General features: G+C 47.9%; 1 protein-coding gene across 1 annotated transcript in view; it reads left to right on the top strand.

The window, feature by feature from the left end:
- Positions 1–20,573, top strand: part of Slc6a11 (solute carrier family 6 member 11) — a 119,689-nt gene that overhangs the window by 78,242 nt on the left and 20,874 nt on the right. The window contains exon 7 of the mRNA XM_021164756.3: positions 16,957–17,060. Coding sequence (XP_021020415.1) covers positions 16,957–17,060 — 104 coding nt within the window. The remainder of the gene's footprint in view (positions 1–16,956; positions 17,061–20,573) is intronic.

The following is a 20,573-nucleotide window of genomic DNA, read 5'->3' as shown; positions in this document are numbered from 1 at the left end:
GTTTCCTTAGCTTCCTGAGTCCTTCGCTCCTCCCTTGTCCCTCCAGGAAAGAATGCTTCAATTTAGAGACAACAGGTACATGACCGTTCCACCCCTTCCTCTGGCTCCCCCCCCTCTTCTGAGTTGTTCACTGAGAGTGGAGTGGATGGTTGGTTATTATCTTACATATATGGCCGAGCATTTAGCCCCTTTGCTATGGCAATAGTCAGCTATTCTCAGCAGCTTGGGGGGCTAGGAGTCTTCAACCCACACTGCAAAAGAAGAGTTTCTTTCTGTGGCTGAGGATATCAGCAGCAGTATTGCAGGGCAAATCCAAAAAATGTTTACAAGCAAATTGCATCCACTTAATAAAATGATAGACATTGCTCCCTCATGGGAGCCTTTGATCCCACCAGTAGCGGGCCTTGCCCTGGAGCATAGTATTCTACTTAAGTTCCCATCTAGGGAGTTGGCCTTGAATCCAATTGGAAATCAGTTTATTGCACCCTGAATAGTCTTAGTTCTTCTATGAACACAATCCTAGCAGGCCAGGGCATTGGCACCAGAGGGCACATCTTGTCTTGTATGTTGTTAATGTGGCACATAGGCTTTATATCTGAGCAGTACTGTCAGCAACAATCCCCATCTCCAGCCTGCTTAAGCACTACAAAAGCCATCCAATAGATACGTGGCTTCCAGCTTGATTTCCTCATGTCCTAGAGAATACTCAGAGGATATCCGAGCACAGCAGCTTGGAGAGAGGTACTACCTTACTTAGCTCTCTATAATCCACAATCCTCCTCCATGAATGTCCAGCTTCCTTGTCCTGATGTGAAGCTTCTGTAGGTCTTCCTGACCACCATAGGCTTGGTAGGACTAGATACTACTGCTTAGCTGGTAGGGAACTCAGGGAGCCAGGGAGCAGGGCCATGCTGGGCCCTGCTGTGCCTACTGCTTGAACTGATTCTGGGGTCAAATAGGCTCCTGGTCTTGCAATAGCTCTTGCCTGTCTGATGGCTGCTCTTGGCTGTAGGAAGGGCCCTGGTCTGGATAAAGGATCTCTACCCACAGTGCACTTTCTTTCAGGGAAGAAATGTATAGCATATACTCAGGATATAATTGCCCCCCTAGAATAAGTATAGCCTTTGTCTCTTTACCGTATCATTTACGTTTTCTATAAACTTTTTTTTTCAGGCTTAAAAACATCCAGGTGCCCACCAGTAAAGTATTTAGCTGTCAGGGTTACCACACCCCTGGGAAAACTAGCTTGATATAAGTCTTGCCATTGTCACCTTTGGGTAACCCAGACATACCCCTCTGTTTGCCCTTCTGTCTCTTCTTGATTAGTTCAGTACTTTATAAGCCCAGTTTACACGCTGGTCTAAATCACAGATAGGTCAGAACCTCTTCTGAAGCGCATAAAGATCTCCCTTCACCGTGGGGCCACAAAGCCACGGAAGCCACATAACAGTCCCCAGGTCCCTGCTGAAGAAGCCTCTTTACTGGCTCCTCTGTGAACACCCACCCCCAAAGCTGCTGAGCTGGCCACCAAGCTCCACCATCCAGCACCACCACGCTCATTCTTTCCCTCTGTTGTCTTTCATTCCACACCCTACAACCTCACAAGCCAGGCTGTGAGAACTCTTCAACAGTTATTGTTTCAAAATTGTTCCTGATCTAAGCAATGTAGTAGAGTGTTTACTGAGACATCATTAAGGGCGTTTTCTTTCCTTCAGAGTTAAAGACTGAACCTTTAGGCTTCTCTCTTCCCAGACACAATCTGATTCTTCTCACAAGTGCCAAGGTCTGTGCTCCAGTAAAGACTCTTTAGAACATATTTGACTGTACACTCTTTTTACTGTACCCTGCCAGTTGTACGAAATGGCAGGCCAAAACCTTACACACACACACACACACACACACACACACACACACACACACACACACACTTTTCCTGCCAATGAAGGCAATAATGTAGAAGGATCGAATCTATATGTCTCTTATTGTAATTCCTCCTACTCAGACAGGTTCTTTCTGGACAGACAGTTGAGTGTGTGTGTGTTCAATGCCACCACAGCCTGTATGTGAGCCCAGCCTATAGTGCTACTCTTAGGGATGGCAACATATTCTCTAGTCCTCTGGCAAGAGGGTGGTATCCTCATGTTCATGTAGTGGGTGCTCCTCTTCAAGGAGGCATATAGCCAAGATGTCTGAGACATTCACGGTCAACTTAGAGGGATGTGGAGTTTCCTAGGATGCAAGCCTCCAGGCATGCCTATCTGGGAGTGTTTGGCCTCTGGGCATGCCTATGAGAGATTATCTTGGTGAGGGTAATTGATGTGGGAAGCTCCGTCTTTACAGAGGGTTAGACCATTCCCTGGGCTCATGTTAGGAATGAATTGTCTCTTTATCCTGATGGGACACAGGTCAGGAGACAATCCCATCCAAATGTAAATGACAAACCAGTGAGGTCAGCAGCAACTGCATCAACAAAGTGTCTCTCCGTCCCCAGTATGAGTGACAGTCAGGAAAGACCGCCTTGGAGCTCCACTGAAGAGTTTCCCTTGGTACCACAGCTGCTTGTGTAGCCTTGGGAGTGGCCTGTGTGAGTTTTGTAACATTCCAAGCTTCCAGAATTTCACTAGCCTCCCTTATCCAAAAGCATGATGTTCTCACACAGAGGTGACAGCTACACAGCAGTGCCATTGAGCAGGAATCATGTCTCCTCCCTAGAGTTTCCTGGGGACTGTTTCCTCTTCCTTTTGAAGTCTTAATCTGTCTCTTCCAGGAAGTATCTCCTCTGTCATCAGTCTGGATAGCATCCATCCCCCAGATTCTATCATTGATATTCACTGTGTTTGCTGCTGCCTAGAGCTCTCTATCCCTCCTCCATCTAATTTATTTCCTATGCATTTTAAAGTGTGTTGTAAACATGTGTACCCTTCACCCAGGACACGTCAGCCTTCATTTCTTGATTTATCTTCTTACACTCATTCTCAACTTTGCTGTTCAAGATATAGCCCTGGGAAGTCACCTAGGGAGGGGAGCCATGAGTAGTAAGGACCTTGGCTCACTCTCTGTGCCTTTGCCCCAAGGCCTGGCACACTGTGTTGCAAGAATCCTTTGGGAGGGTGAGATAGTCATAGCTGCTGTTTCCTATCTGTTCTCCTGAAGAAGCCAGCTTTCCTGAATGCTTGCCTGCAGACCTTGTGGTGGTTGGGAGCAAGGCTCCTCCTCAGGGCTCTGAGCCAACACCAGCCAGCTGTTGTGTCACTCCCCAGCTACCCAAGAGCTGCCTCTTCATCCCTTTGCGTGCCCCATAAACTGTCATATCAGTCAAACTCCCAGGTACACAGAACTTTTGAAAGTCATCTCCTCTTCTTTTCATATGAGCTGAGGCCAGACCGTGTGAACAGGTAGAAAGGTGACCTTCCAGGATGGCAAGGGTTCCAAGAGTTGAAAAAGAACTATGAGAGGATGTGGGTGGATCACTGGAGGCCAGGCCTCAAGATCCATGGGAACACTGAGTTTTGGGGAAGCAAAGGCTGGAGACAGATGTGTAGCCTGCTTGGAGACCCTAAACCCTGCCCTGGGTTGAGATGGCAGCAATTCCCTGGATGGTTACAGATCTCAGAGAGGGCACCAAAGGACAAGAACAGTCTCACTTCTATATGGAATCGGAAGAGGCCAGAGGTATAGAAGGCAGGAGTCCTCAGGTTGAACCATTCTTGGTTCAATAAACCAAACTGCATCCTTACTGAGCCTGAAGAGCCTCACTCACCCATTGTTCTCTCCTAAATGACACACAACAGTTCATCCGTGGGTTCAGGCGGGTTAGGTTTTGCCAGTCACTGACAGACAAGATAATGTACAGGACGTATGCAGAGGTTGACACAAATACTTCACTACTTTATTTAAGGGCTGAGCATTCTAGCGTTTTGGTAGAGGGCTAAGTCCTGGTACCAGTTCCCAGTAAAATCCAAAAGATGGCATATTTAAAAATCACTGAGAGAGTCGATTAAATGTTCTCCCCTCACACTGCATACTGTGAGAGAACGTGTGTGTTAATTAGTTTGATTTGGCCATTTGCACTCCCAAGAGCACCTGCTGCCTGAGAGACCTGGCTTCAGGGAGAGCCAGAGACTCTGAGGAAAGCCTTAGAGGCTGACTCTGGGATGCATCTACTGCCCTTAGAAGAAGAGATGTTGACTCCCAAAGAGAGCTGGGCAGGAGTGACTGTTGGGGGTGGGGGAGTTCCAAACCAGAAGGAGGAAGCCAGGCCTGCTTTACAGGTTGAAGTCTCCACAATCAGGGCCGGGGTGGGAACAGGGATTTGGAAGTTAGGAGCAGCTCCCTGCAGGACTGAGAGCACACTTTCCTCTGCTTCCTCAGCTCAAGATCACGCACAGCCCTTCACCCTTCAAAAGTCCCTTTTAGACACACATAGCCATGACCTTTTCTGGCCTCTTAGTGTTTCCTGTGAGCCCTTTGCATGAGCACTGCCATGAACTGTCAGGGCAGCCTGCCAGTTCCCAGCTGTACCATCACCCACAGAGACACTATGGCTTCAACCTCTCCAAGGTCACCTAGCCTAACTGACCTCCAGGCCTGCTGCTTGTCTAAGTTCCTTTCCCCTTGTGCACCTGCTAGGTTCCAGGCTCCTGAGCAAAGGATCTTGGGGTTCTGGCTTCTCAGCTGCAGAAAAAGCTCAGACGTCTGCCCAGACTTAAGTGCAGTTCAGAGCACTGTAAGCACCTACTTTCTCCTTATCCCCAGCCACAGGGGCCTCATTCCAGGATAGACTCTCAGCCAGGGAGGAAACTCATTGACTCCTGTGACTATTGGGAGTCCCCAGCCAGCATGCCTCTCTAGGAGGCTCCTTGGGGACTTGAGTGTGTTCCCACACAGCATCAGGCATCTGATCATCACAGAATTGAGTAATCTCTTCCTGCAGCCTCCCTGTGAGTCCCACAGGCACATTCCTGCTTGGGAACTTTGAACAACTTCTAACCAAATATGCATTGATAAATTGGTACCTGCTCCATGGACTCTGGAGGGGTGAGGGTTGAGGGTCAGGAATGCCCCTCATCCCTCACTCAGACATTTGTCTGGAAGTGCCCCTCCTAGGCAACTTCAGTCCCCCCCCCCAGCTTTCCCAGCCTAGGATTTTGTTTGCATCTTTGCCATCTTGTTCCCTTCCAGCCTCCCAGGCCAATGCATGCACCAGTGACCTACTAAATTTGTATATTTCTGTGAGTATATGATGGGCTTCTGCATGGGACTTCTGCAACGGGCTCAACTCATCCTGAAATCTAGCTATTACTTCCTTGCCTGAAATGTCAGAGATGGACAGTCATCTCCCAGGTTTTACTCGATGGCCAACTCTGGCTGGTGGCAGACCCTTTTCACCATAGCTGGACTGAGGACTGAAGAATGATTAGTAATGCCTGACCTGGGCAGCAGTGAGAATGGGGTAGGTGTGTCACATAGTGGCCATCGCCATTGCTGTCTGGTTTCTGCATTTTATATAATAGGAAACCAAAGCTAAGAGGAAAAGAAAGGGCTTTAGGGGGATGCTCATGAACTTCAGGGACTATCTGCCAAGGAACTCAGGTCCCCTTCCCTTTCAGTCCAACAGGTTCCTCACCTGGCCTGATACTTAGGATTCTGCATGGACCTTGAAGGTTATGTTCCTGTGTGCTGAGTCTCAAGCAGATGTGGTCTCTGTTCTTGAGAATTTGCCAGGCATGGCACAAAGGGCTGGGCGCTCTCATGGAACTCATCTTTGCTAAGGCAGACAGATGATGCTCCAGGAACACAATGGTGCTGGAAGGTCTCTGTTCTGTGTGGAGGCAGACACAGTAAAGTGAACAGTCTTCCACCTGACAGCTATATTCTCTCTCCTCCAACCCTAAGTTTACTTTTCTGTAAACTGGACCCCACACTGCTATGGCCCTCAGGGGACACAAAGCATCCCTGACTTTGAATCAATTCCACAGTTATTAGAGGAAAGAACATGGCCATAGTGGGAGGGGCTGAGGCTTCATCCCAGGGCCAGCTTGGCTGACACAAGAGAGTATGCCAGCTTAGGGCTGGACTTGGGAGCTAGAGTTTGGCTTGGTCCAGGGCACACTGGCCTGGTGCTGTCTGTGGGTGAGGGCTACTGCTGCCAGCCCAGACCCCTGCCAAAGCAAGGCTGGACCTCTGATCCAGGTCACTTTGAATGGGATGGGCCATCAGCTTGGTGTTCACAATGATAAGGGGCACCTGTAGCTCTTAGTGGGAGTCAATGAGGCTTATGAGTGCCTGCCAAGTCCTGCATGTGGAATGTGCCATCTACAACACCAGGGATGATCTCCTGAAGAAATCCCAGTGGGGAAGATCTTGGTTTAACTGGATCTCTGAGCCCATGGACGGACCTTCGGGGAGGTCCAAGCTGAGAAGGGGGTCCTAGTTCTGGACCTCCTCTGCTGAGCCCTTTCAAAATGGGGCTCAGCGCTTCATGTGATAAAGCTGGGGCAGGTATGCATAGCCCCCAGGATTTTACTACATAAGACACCAAAGGTCACTGCCACATACTTGATACCACCAACCACCCACCCACTTCCTCTGTTTTCTGTGTCTCAGATGCAGCCGCTCAGCATCCCGGGCAAAGGTCCAGCCACAGTGACCCCTGCTCACCACTGCACACACAGGGGCCACCAGGATCAGCTTACACACCCAAACGGCACACACACAGAGCCAGCCAGCGCCTGAGTACTCATAGCTCAGCCTCTATCCCACTGACACTTTACTGGCAGGTCCAGGGGTGGCCAAAGCCAGCTGCCCAGGGAAGGGCTTGGCACCCACTCGAGAAGCAACAGAACATGTTTGCAGTGGGGCTTTCAAGCCAACATCCCCTGCCCCTTCCCACCACTACCATCCTGCTGGCCCAGCACATTAGCATTTAAATATATCCAAAGTCAGCTCCCCCAAACCCTCTTCCCCCCATAAAGCCACCGGGGAGGAGCATTTGAATCCTTCTCCTGGACTCCAGGCCCCTCATAATGGCCATACTGTATTCACTTGCTTCTGTATGTGGCATTAGCGGGGAGAAGGAGCGAGGGTGCCTAGCAACCCGGAGGAGGCTGAGAAAGAGGTGGGAAGGAAGCGGTTCTCATGTAATTATTCACTTCCACAAAAGCCGTTGTCAGGTACACACTGGAAACACAGCTGTTTCATTCTTCTTCTAACCTACTTTTAATCCTTTCAGAGGCCTTCCCAATAGAAAAGGTGGAAAGAAAGCCCTTGATTCAGCCCTTTCCTGCCAGGCTATATAGTTATGGTTTGGCTTCAGTTGAGGGCTCCACTTTAAAAAAGTTGTATGTATCTGTGTGTCTGTGTATGTGTCTTTCTGTCTGTCTGAAAATAAAATGTTCAAGAAAAGGCTGTGGGTCACTGAGCTCTGTCCTGGCTCCTGGCTCTGTAAGTCAAAGGCTGCTTGCACTGTTGGGTCTGGCAGTTTTTACTGGGCATCAGGGAGGCAGGGAGCCTAGGAAAAGAGAAACATTGGCTCTTCCCACCCATCACTGGTTCCTGCACTCATGGTCAGAGGAGCCAGGTGTATCTGTGCAGTGTTCATGTGTCTCAGAACCGGAGATTGAGGTTGGATATTGGATATTGGAAAAGACCTGAGAGCTTGTTTCCTTGGCATAGTGGAAGAGCATTGGTGTAAGAGGCAGGTGCCCAGTGCCCACTGTACCCTTTCATTTCATCTACTGCTGTTCATGAATGATGAACTCAAGGCCCAGAGAGATGAAGGAAATTACCTGGGGTCACACAGAAGGAGTGAGACCCCAACCTACCTCTGTCCACCCATGTCTTTTGTTCTGTTCACAAATCCCTCTGAGGAGCAGAGCAAGGCATCTGACAGGAACTCCCCACCAACTTTTGTTTGTTTGTTTGGTTGGTTGGTTGGTTGGTTTGGGGTTGTTTTGTTGTTTTTGGATTTTTTGTGGGGAGGGTTAGTTGGTTTTGTTGTTGTTTTGTTTTGTTTTGTTTTTTACTTATTTACTTTACATCCCATTCACTGTCCCCCTCCCAGGCATCTCTCCCACTATCCTTTCCCTATCACCCCTTCCCTTCTCTAGTGGGTGGAGACGCCCTGGGTATCTCCCACCCTGGCACTTCAAATCTCTGTGAGGCTGGGTGTTTCCTCTCCCACTGAGGCCAGACAAGGCAGCCCAGCTAGAAGAACATATCCCATATACAGGCAACAGCTTTTGGGATAGGCTCCACTCCAGTGGCTCTGATACTGCTGGTGGGAGCCACTGTGGTAACCAGGGTTACTGTCAGCACACACCTGTTCTTACCAATGGCTTCATAAGCCCACTGTGGGACACAGCCATTGGTGCTGACCAACAGTGGACTCTTTGCAGACCTGGAGGCACATTCTGGCTGGGATTTCTCTGTGGTGATTCATCCTACCTCAGATACTTTCAAAGAGCACGCCTCTTCCACTCACTCTTGGCTGCCTCACCTGCCCTTCGCTGCCAAATGTTGTTTCTTCTCTATCTTTGTCTCTACTGGGGGAAGCCTGGTGAATTGTGTACCCACTGAGTTCCTTATTCTCAGAGATCAGCCAGTGTATCCATATTACAGGGGAGGAGATAAAACAAGAGTCCTCACCTCAACCCATCTCTCTCTTCTCTGGGTGTTAGGACAGGGGCTGTCTTGTAGAAGAATGAGGTTCACTAGTCCCATTGGCTCATTTAACACTGTGAGTAGGCTGCTGAGACCCCTGTGGGCGCCACTCCTGGCTCCCCAGGCATGAACCCTGATTCTATCCTTTGTGTGTGACACAAACAGAAAGAAGTGGTCCCTACCTGCTCACAACGTCCTGCCCCACCCCCCAAGTACCCTGGGTCAATCACGTATATCTTAGCAGCACTGAAAAGACACACAGCTTTTGTCTCTACATGTGGATAAAATTAGACGTTCTCCAAGTAAGCTTGGGACAGTGCTTATGGGGAAAAGGTGAGCCAAGGGCCCACTTAGCCATATCTCTAAACTTGGTATGGATGCCAGCCCCAGAGTGGGTACAAGACTCATTGCAACAGTGTGAACTATAGCCTGCGATCTCTGCTGACTGGGTCACCCATTGTGGCAGCACAGCCTCTTAAGTATTGAGAAGGAATTTGTCCTCAGGCCTAAAGCTGTTCTTCCTGAATCCTGAGGGTCCCACTGGGCAGGCAGGTAGCACCCTGACCCATGTGCTGGGGCTCCTTGGAACCAGCTGTCCTGAGAGCTGTGAAGGGGCTTTTCCTGTTCCCACACAAATCTGCCCTAAAATCTCTGAATGCGGGCCGTCCTTGCAGCGAGGCCAGCACGCCCCCCATTCATCCTGTAGAACATGGGGAGGATCCGCTCCGCCACTGACCTGGCTTCCTTAGAATTTGTTTAGAGAGACTGTTTTCCCTTCACGTTGTGTAGGGGGCGGAGATAGGAAGCCATTTCTCATAGGAGCCTCCACCTCTGTAGCTCCTGGGAGATGTAAGCAGAGAAGCTGGGGTGTATGGTTCCCATTTGCCAAGGTAAAGTTATTTGTTTTGTGGGACTCAGGGATGCCAGGGGCATGCTGAAGACCAGGAAACCCTCCTTTCTCTGAAACGTAGGCCCAGGAAGCACAGACTCTGACCCGAGTCGCCTTTGAGAGCTGTTTCACCTCCAATGTGTCCATTTCCTCTTCAGTGGAGGCAAAGATGCCAGAATGACCGAGCAGGGACATCATACAAATCCTGAAGTTTAAACATGGCAGTCAGTCGCAAGAACACGGTCCACTTCAGCCAATATTAAGTCAAGTCTTTCCCGAGAGGTCCATCAACTTCATGGAGGGGTCAGAAGTGTTCATTTCCCATTTTCCTTCTCTCCTCTCTTTGTCAAATCCTTCCATGGCCACCATAATTTTATTCATTCATTCATTCATTTATTTAGTCATTCATTCCATTTATGGAAATTTTCAAGTAGTAAAAGGAATACGGGCATGAAGTGGTGCCTTAGAGATAACGATATGCGAGGCTCTAGCCATGTAAACCCTCTTCATGGGAACAGTTCCCAGACTTCCTTGCCTTTATATTGGGATCCTGTGGTCTGGCTCCAATCAAGGTATGTAGATAGAAGTGACAGGAACCAGTCCCTGCAGGCTCCAGAAAGCTTCCCATAGAAGCTTCTGGGTCTTTGTCCCTTTTTCCCCATTGACTGTGTAGGAAGCAGTTACTGAGGTAGCAGGGAAGGTTTGGGTCACCATGTAATGGATGGCATAGGGCCCATGCACAGGCATTGTGGGGGTGATAAGTAGGCTGGAATCTAGCTGAACCCTAGCTATCAAGGTCATAAGTGGCCAGCAGTCCTCACTATGGCAGCAGTAGCAGCTCATTGATAAACTCATTAGCTTCAGTCTATACCAAGAGGCCAGGCTCCTAGCCAGGCACAAAGGCACCTTCTTAGTCACCAGTATATCTGCTATACCCAGTTATTGAGGGAGGAACCTTCCAGACATCCCATGAAGACGTCTTGGCTCTTCATGGAATATTCTGAAGAAACCTGGCCTGGAATGTTCTCGGACTCTGTGATGCCCAGGTGCATGTGACTTTATTAGAGAGGTTGACATCAGGACTATGGAGATGGCTCTGCAGTTAAGAGCACTGGCTGGTCTTACAGACAACGTGGATTTGTTTCCAGCACTAATACCAAGCCATTCATATCCTTCTGTAACTAGTTTTAAGGGGTCCAGCACCCTCTTCTTACCTCCATTACCACTGCATGCATGTGATGTACACACAGACAAGGAGGTACACACACATACACTATTCTAAAAACTCTTGATAGTCATTGAAGAGGGAATCCTAGAACTACAAAGACTGGAAAATAACACCCTGGGCCATCACCATCCCTCCACACAGCAACAACCTCTCTAGTCTGTAGCAAAGCAGCAGAAGATGACTGTGACCCAATCCAACACATGGCTGTTATAAGAAAAAGATGAGAATAGAGTTCCCATGGTAAAGAATGAACTATAGACAGCCCAATCCCACTGTATCCCAGAGCCAGTAATGAGTAGTTAAAGGAAAAACTAGGTTCCAGAAGAGCTAGGAAGGGCTGACCACTCGCTCACAAAAGGAAAACAACTAAAATAAAAGAAACTGTTTGCGGCCATGATATTATCATGGGGTAAATAGGCTATTCAGGAGAAAAGTAAAGACCAAGTCATAGACATAGATAATTTAAGATGCAAGAAAGATCTGGCAAGATGGCTTAATAAAGAAAGATATTTGCCATGAAACTGGACAACCTGAGTTCTATCATCAGAACCCTCATGGAGAGAAGAGTAGAGAATCTACTCCAGTTGTTTCTTAATGACAGGCACACAGGGGCACATATGCACTCACACATGCATACCCACAACAAATAATGTATAAGCCAATAAACAAGTATATTTTTTTAAAATGTGAGAAAAATCAGTAAATATAAATACTATGGAAAGAAGGCCCAACACAAGTACGAGTCCCTAAAGAAACCGATCTAAAGCAATAATGAAAAGCTGTCTTCCCCCTAGAAGGGGACAACTTACATCTTGTTAAACTTCTTTTTACCTGGCACTAAGAACGTGGCTCAGCTAGGAGAGGGCTTGTCTAACATGCATGAAGCTCTGGGTTTGATTCTATCTCTGTATGAAGTGGGTGCCTGTGATCCCAGCACTTGGAAGGTGGAAGCAGATGGACTATGGACTTGAAGTTATCCTCTGCTAGATAAGGAGTTCAAGGCCAGACTGGACCACATGAGACTCCATCTCAAAAACAAAATGAAATGAGCTTTTAAAACTGATACATAAAATGTAAACACTTAGTATACTAATGGGATAGTGTACTGGCTAGTTTTGTGTCAATTTGACACAGCTGGAGTTATCACAGCGAAAGGAGTTTCAGTTGAGGATATGCCTCCACAAGATCCAGCTGTAAGGCATTTTCTCAACTAGTCTAGATCAAGGGGGAAAGGCTCCTTGTGGGTGGGACCATCTCTGGGCTGGTAGTCTTGGTTCTATAAGAGAGCAGGCTGAGCAAGCCAGGGGAAGCAAGCCAGTAAAGAATATCCCTCCATGGCCTCTGCATCAGCTCCTGCTCCCTGCCCTGCTTGAGTTCCAGTCCTGACTTCCCTGGTGATGAACAGCAGTATGGAAGTGTAAGCCAAATAAACCCTTTCCTCCCCAAACTGCTTCTTGATCATGATGTTTGTACAGGAATAGAAACCCTGACTAAGACAGATAGTATGTATATTATGTATGCAATGTTGTGTATTTCAATGTATATGCAAATTACATAATGCTTAAATCCGCTCAAACATCTCTGTCTTTTCAGATATATTTATCATCTCTTTATGAGAAAACCTTTCAAACTCCTTTCTTCTGGATTTGCTTATTTTGTTTTTATGTAGTGCTGGGGACTGAACTCGGAGCCCTGTGTGCTCTAGGCAAGCGTTGTACCACTGAGGATAGCCTTCCATTTATTCCATTGCAGATCTGGCCTCTCCTTAATAGTTCTAATCTCACAATCCTAGCCTCTCTTCCAGCACAAGCCTTGGCTGTCACATCAGGCTTGCCAGGGTCCTGTTCCTCTCCATACTGTACTTTTAGTATCTTTTCTGTCCCATTGGCTTTTTAAATTGTAACCTGCTAATTACTAGTTACTAATAACCATGTGACAAAGTCAATATTAGACTGTCTTTACATCTCTTCCTTTGTGGAAATTAGCCTGATGCTTTTAAATTTAGCCTCAGGCAAATTCTTAGGACAAAGGCAGAAAGGGCAGATTTTGCCAAACTTTCATAAAAATGACCTCTAGCCCAGATGCTAATATTATTCTCCCATGGAACCTCTTGAGCTGGACCTCCACAGTCTACACAGCTCTTGGCATTACTGTCTTCCAAGTGGCTGATTAAGCTCTGCAGATAGCATTAACTGCTTCCTAGTCTAAGGTTTCAAAGTCTTCCACATTCCTGGAAAAACTAGCATGGTCAGGCTTGTGACATGGGCCCATCCTGAGCTGGGAAGGAGGAGATTCGCCAGAAGAATCTGAAGTCCCACTACTCAAAGGGAAGAGATGGAGGCTGGGCTTCCAGGACAGTTGTCTGCAATGCAAATCCACGCATAGGTTTGGGATGCCCATCATTGGGATGTGTGGACAGGAGCTCTGGAATCTTGTAACTCAGAGTTGAGGACTGTGACAGGCTCTGTTTAGTGATGGGTGAGCAAGCTTTTCCACCAGCCTACGGGCTTCTCCCGCTCTGGCCTGTGGGAGGCTGAGCTTGCAGGACCACTGGTCACAGGTCCCTTGTGAATCAGTCAGCCACCAAGCATCTCACAGGACTCCATCAGGAGTGGGCATTTTGTTAGTGAGTGAGCATCTGAGCTGTGTTCTGCCTCTTCCCGTGGCCTGCTCACTTTCTGTATGGAAAGAGGAATTCTCAGGAGGAGACCCACACTTGTGAAAACTGAGACAGAGACGCAGCATTTAGCAACATATTCATCTCTCTCCTCAATCTTCTGCAGTTTTTACTCTTTTGGACCGTTTCTGCCAACATGTGGGCGTTCTCCAGCTCCTGCCACTTTGAAATTCCCTCCTTGAGTTTTGATTTTTCCTTTACACTGCTACCTGCTCTGAGGCTTCATCTGCAACAGTGGGGTTTTAAAAATCATGTTTAATATAATATTCTTTGAGAACTCCATACAATTTGTTTTAATCATATTTGCCCACTTTGCTCCCCCAAACTCCACTTTGTGTTTTGTTTTGTTTAGAAGACACTATCTTATAGCAAACATCCTGGTCTTCTGCTCTTCCGATCTTTCTGTGCCCTCCTCCAAGATGTTCCCCAAGTCTTGGGTAAGGGAATGTGTTATAGATGCAACCACTGGGGTTAGGTGCTCATGATCAGTTGTTCTCCACATCTGACCAGTGTGGCTTTCTGTGATGATCTCTGCTGCTAAAGGAGGCTTCTTTGAAGACAGGTGAGAGCCACACTCACATGCTCACATGCAGGTGTAAGGATAAATATTTTGAGGGCAGTTAGGAGTCATACTGCTTTAGAGTGGCTGTAGTAGGTTCTCCTCTAGGGTCTAATGGCCTCCGCAGCCATGGACGGTTGGCTAGGTTAACAGTGCCAGGCATGAATTTTCTCCTACCGAGCAGGCTTTAAGTCCAATCTGACAGCTGTTGGTTATTCCAGGATATATATGCCATCGTTGCAACTTTCGGAATCTCTTGTCGTTCTGGCCATTGTTTGGGTTCATAGGTGCTACTGCTGGCTAGGCCTACTGATTGCTTCCTCCTTGACAGCCTGCATGGCTTGTTCTGATGCTATGAGAGGTGGTCCTGAGGGAGGAGGCATTCAGGTCAGATCCAGATGGATTCCCCCTGTGCCCAAATTATGTAGTGTTCCTAGTAATGAGGGCTTACCTTCTTTTTCAAGAAGGCACCAAGGGCTATGGCAATAGCCTATATTATTTGAGTAGTTTCTTGGGCTCATCTAATCAACAATGCAAAAGTCTGTTTCCCATGCCTGGCATTGGGGTTTATACTATCTAGTCTATGACTATTGAGAGGTTACCCAAAGGGCATAACTTTAATTAGACACTGTGTATGTGTGTGTGTGTACGTGCTTTTAAGTAAACACAATGGGCTGGAGAGATGGCTCAGAGGTTAAGAGCACCATCTGCTCTTCCAGAGGTCCTGAGTTCAATTCCCAGCAACCACATGGTGGCTCACAACCATCTGTAATGAGATCTGATGTCCTTTTCTGGTGTGTCTGAAGACAGCAACATTGTACTCACATACATAAATAACTTTTTTTTAAATGAGTAAACACAAAATAATATGATTCCAATGGCTTTTAAAAATATTCTTGTGTTCTCTCTACTTCCCAATACCTGTGTCTCAGTATACTCTGATTTGTCAGCACCCTGTGCATGCACACACATGCACATGCACACGCACAGACATGAATGTGCTCACCCCGTGTTGCTCCTTCGCTGGCACTCTAAAGCCAACCAGCCTAGGTTAGGTGAGGTTAGCAGACACTCCTGTCAGTGTCAAGAGCACTTCTCAGATGTTACTACTGGATGGTGTCACCAATGTGAGCAGACCAGGCAGAATGACCTGTTCTGTGTGAGAAAATCCTGGAGAAGGATTTGTGCCTGGAATGGGGATGTTTTGGTAGCTAGGATGCTATGGGGCAGTACCACCATGTGCAAGAGATAGCTGTGGTCAGGGAGACACAGAATCAAACACCAGGAAAGTTCTCACTTTGGGAAATGACTACCAGTCAGAGACTCCTAAAGAAGAAAGACTTGTGTCACTCCCTGTCACTGGAAGCAGTCAGGTGGAAGTCCATCAGAAGGACTTCCTTAGTAGGGAGCCTGATCTGAGGTAGGGATGCTACACCAGGATGCAGGGTCTAGTTGTGAATCTGCATGAGTCTGGCAATGCAGTGTCTCTAGAAGGTCTCTGTTTTTCCACCCATCACGTTCCAGCTGCGTGGCCTTGGACAGGTTACTTGCCCTCTTTCCTCCTGGGCCACGGGAGGAGGCTAAGAGCACCCACTGTACCCTGCCCAGGACTGCTGTCTTTCAAGGGCAGTCTTATACAGAGGCTCAGCAAGGTGCCTTGCATACCAAAAGTGCCTAATAAAGGCTGCTGCTGTCTGGGTTCAGTGCTGAGTTTCGTCTCCAGGTGGCGCTGGATGCTCAGCCCAAATCCCAGCTTGAGTTTCAGCTGTGGCTTTCCTCAGAGACTTCTAGCTTAGAGCCTCAGGGAGAGGAAGTACTGGAAAAGTCAGTGTGGTTGCTGCAGTGTGGTCCGTTCTGTCCACAAAAGTTTTAACCAGCGTGACGACGTTTTAACCTTAGTGACTAAGAAGCTGCTTGCTGGATGGGTCCCAGGGACACTGGTGTTAGGGGATCTTTTGTAAGCTAGTAGATCCAAACATGTGCACACACGCATGAGTACGCACACCTCTCCTCTGGACTTGGGGTAACAGTATTAACACTTTCTCTGCACAGCCATGAGACTTTGTTCTCATGGTTATTTCAAGGGAAATAACCTTGAGGAAAGGGAGTGGGGTTTGGGGGATTTAGATGTGATGTGGCATAGAAGCAGGGCCCACAACCAGGAATCCCAGTCCTAATGCGCTCATCCTCATAGCAGGCCTCACAGGATCCTTCTTTTCCTACTTTGCAGATGAGGAAACTAAGCTGGAAGATGCTAAGTTACTTTTCCAACCTCCTGCAGCTGGCACCACGGCTCTTACAATCCAAATACCATTGTTGGTTTGATTTTTTTTTTTCTTTTCCGAGACAGGATCTTACTATTTAGTTCTGGCTGTCCTAGAACTCACTCTGTAGACCAGGCTGTCCCTGAACTCACAGAGATCTGCCTGCCTCTGCCTCCCGAGTACTGGGATAAAAGGCGTGTGCCACGACACCTGGTTTTACTTACTTATTTTGTTTATTTTTTGGAGACAAGGTTTTGCTCTGTAGCTCTGGCCATCCTAGTCACTAAATAGTCAGGTTGACCTTGAACTTGCAGAGATCCTCCTGCCTCAACCTTCTTAGGGCTAGGCTTATGGGCTGTGTGTGACCACAGGCCCAGCTCAATATCCAAATTCTCATTATGTAGTGGACTATTACCACAACCTTTCTAATTCTAGAAAAATCTAGAATTATTAAGGAAATTTCTTTTTAATGAGGTAGTCCCCAGGAATATAAATGTTTTAATAGGGATTTCTGAGAAAGTTAGGAAGTTTGATATTTCTGTCTTAGAGTTATTTCAGGGGGAGTGTCCAGAGAACAAGCACCCTCCTCCCATAATGGGCTCTCCCTCCTCCCCCATTGGATTCTCCTTCCTACACTTCTGACTCTCTCAATGACCACATTTTTATGCCCTCCTCCAGGTGTGGGTGGATGCTGGGACACAGATCTTTTTCTCCTATGCCATCTGCCTGGGCTGCCTAACCGCTCTGGGGAGTTACAACAACTATAACAACAACTGCTACAGGTAAGCCCGTGACAGCCACAGTTTCCAGCCCTCACAGCTGTCCACCGCACAGGGCCCAGAACACAGATAGCTGCTGGTCAGACACCCCCTTTCCCCAGGGTCACAGGGACAGACCTGGGAAATTGCCACATGCAAGCAGAGTCTGCCCTGAATGCACAGTAAATCCACCATGCAGCCTCAGTCAGGAACCAGTACCAACAGGTGCAGCAGAAGTGTATATACAATGTTTCCCATGGCCACACGGCTAATCAGGAACTGAACTGGCCCAACCCGGCTGTTTCCACACCATGGACCTTGTTTCTGACTGGTGTTGCTTCTCACAGGTCCATGGGGCCCTCTCTTGGCCCACCTGGAGTGGCTAGGCCCTCTTTAGCCCATCCTTGACCTACCTTCCACTTGACATCCTGCAGCTAGCCACTTGCAAAGCCTCAAGGGGGTCCAGGCAGGGAAGTGGCTAAGGCTGTGGATCAGCCTGGCAGATCTGTAGCCTGAGTGGCCACTGTGAGGCTGAGAACCAGGGACAGTCATCAGTGTGCGTGAGGGGAGGGGGCGGGATAAACTCACTCTGGGGTCCTTGACTGTGAGGACAGATTTTGTCCTCACACCTAAAAGCCAGGTATGTGGCACACAGTAGGTGGATACTTGCTGGTTGGTGGACAGAGCATCATACTGTAAGACTGGGAGCTCCTTCTGTAGGAAGGAGTCTCTGGAGTGGTGATGAGAAACTGCTGTGAGAACAGACCAACTGAGAAAGGATGTCCCACCTGTATCTGCTCTATGTAACAGCCACAAAGGGAAACTATCCCAGAGTAAGGAATTAAATGCTAATTTGAAGATTCGAAAGGATAATAGAAAACTAAAATGGAGTTCATAGAGGAGGGAGCAACTGATAGGTCCAAGGGAAATGTCCATTGCCTCAAACTTCTGGGAACAAAGAGAAAACTATTCAAAAAGAAGCTGGGCCTGATTTCCCCTCTCTTGATTGCTGTACATAGAAGGTACCTTGTTTACTTTGGGTTCACATTAGTTTTATGATGAAATAAGAAGTCAGGATTGCCAGGCATATTAGTACATAACACTAGCATGCAGGAGGTTGAAGCAGGATTGCTGTGAGTTTGAGGCTAGCCTGGGCTACATAATGAGTTCAGGCTAGCCTAAGAAACAGTTAGACCCTGTCCTAGCCCTTCCCCAGCCCCATTGCAGCAAGGAAAATCAAATTAGTACTGATAATATCTGTGTATTATTTAACTCCAATAAGATATATAAATTATTTATTAAATTAGATGATATAATAGTGACATATAAAGTGTTCACGGGGCGAGGGGAGCTAGATCATAATATATAAAGAATGATTTTTTTTCTACCAGCAAGCTAGCAGTGGATCTGAAAATGAACAGCATTTTATTTTGTAAGAGGGGCCTGTCCCAATCCACTGCTGGTAGGAACTCATCATACAGGATCTTTCCTCTTCCTGCCTCCTCAGTGGAACAAAGCAGATGCCTGTGAAACTCTGTTTCCAGATTGTTCTGCAAACAGGTCTGCCCAGCGGTCAATTAATCCCTTCTCCTGACAGCTTAGTCGCCTCTGGAGCTCGTGCAAGCCCAGCTCAGCTCCTGCTGACTTCAAAGCTCTGGTTATATAAGCCTTCCCCAGAGGTTGCAGGGAGCTGTAGGGAAGGCTTAAGAGGGATAGACAGCCTGGCCAGGCAGGGCTCAGCCTCATGTGGCTGAGTGAGCTCACAGGTGGAGACTGACATCCAGATACAGTGTTGAAGGAGCTAGAGGTCCCTAGGAACTCAAATACAGGAAAGTGATCTGAGGGCCTATGGGAGAGATAGGGACATTTGCCTTCCCCAGCCTCATGGTGGCTGAAGGTGACTGCCCACACTCTGGTCTTGGAAGCCCTGATTCTTAGCAAGTATCATTTAGCTCCAGAAAAAAAGGGGTATCTGAGAGGATTGGATTCCCAGCTACAGTTTACCTGATAACTGATAATCAAGCCTGAACTCCAGTCGTTGGATTGGGGGACCTGACACAGAGCTGGCACCCAGTGGCTCCTTAAACGTGACAAGAGAAGTCCAGAAGGTAGCAGTGCCCTCCTCTCCAGACCCTTGACCCCATAGCTGGATAAGTCAGGACTGTTCGGCTTTAGATGAGAGGAGAAGGTGCACAGGGCAGCTGCGACTGGATTTTGGACAATGAGATGCCAGTGGAAGTGTGACTCCTTGCTGCCTTGGGAATATGTGATCCTCTTTTAGACTGGGTTGAGCTTCTTCCAGAGTAGAGGCAAATTGGGCTTTAGATATTATACATAGTCAAGGTTAGCAGCTCAGCTGACATTCACTCTCTAAAGGGGTCTTTAAAGGGACCTGGATCAGTCCTCTACTGCCATGGTAATGTTCGTGACAAATAACCTTGGCCCCAGGGGTGAGGTGTTTGTGTTAAGGTTGACTGGGGAGACTGTCCTGGCTATGAGTGGGTGGGTTTGGCTTCAAGCCAAGCTCAAATATGCTCTCTGTGTGTACACCCTGTAGTCCAGGCTGAAGGGACAGTTACTCCCCTGGAGAGTTCTTCCCACCTTAATCATCATGGTAAAAGACAGGTTCAGTTAAGAACATACAAGTCAAATGTCTGTGTCGTGTCAGCTAACATCTTACTATCCAAAAGTAGGTCACATGGCTAAGCCCAGACCAGTGGATTTGGAGGTTCCATTCTACCCCCAACTGGGGGGATTAGAAACAAACCATGAGGCCCCGATACCAAATACTTTATCATGTTTAGATCAGTCCCAAAGAAGACCGTACAGGGAGAATCATAGCCCCAGGCTCCTGACTCCGTGTCTAGTGCTCTCTCCACTGTGCCCTCTTTACCAGGGTCATTGTTGGTTTGTCATAAGTATCACCTTTGGTTCTATTACAAAAACCATGGTTCAAGAGGAGAGGAGAGTTCTCAGTCCTGCATGTGACAGCTGCAGAGGTCCTGGGCAAGCCAGAGTGCACAACAGATGAGGGACAGGATGAAGGAGTGGCAAGAGAACCAGGGTGTTACCTGAGAGAACAGAAGTCGGAAGGAGCCGTGAGGCTAAACCTCCAGACCACTGTAGCCTCAAGCCCTACCCCCCACCCTCCCACCCCATAGCTAAGTCATATTTTAGCTATCAGGATATATGCAGATTCTCTGTGCCATAGGCAGGAGATGCCACTCAGTAGGAAGGGGCCAATGGAAAGGGGCAGTGAGCTCTAGCTCCTGGACCAGAAGCAAAGGCCACAGTGCCACTTCATCTAGAACACGATTGGTCAGGATCATCCAGGTACTCCTCCCATAGAGAGCGAGGCACTGGCATGCATTCTAACTGAACTGTGAGCCCACACCACAGAGGTTCTAGTGCCTGTGCTAGCATGGGCCAAGTCTCTGGATCAACATCCTCATCTTGATAGAGCTCCAGCACTCCCTGCTGCCTGGTTGATTTCCCACAGGTTGCGGCTTTATGTTGGTGTTTCCCAGCTGGTGAGCA

Source organism: Mus caroli, unplaced genomic scaffold (genome assembly GCF_978045245.1).
Source record: "Mus caroli unplaced genomic scaffold, Mus_caroli_1 scaffold_7, whole genome shotgun sequence".
In the NCBI taxonomy this organism is placed as follows: Eukaryota; Metazoa; Chordata; class Mammalia; order Rodentia; family Muridae; genus Mus; species Mus caroli.
This window is presented reverse-complemented; position numbering and strand designations above follow the sequence as displayed.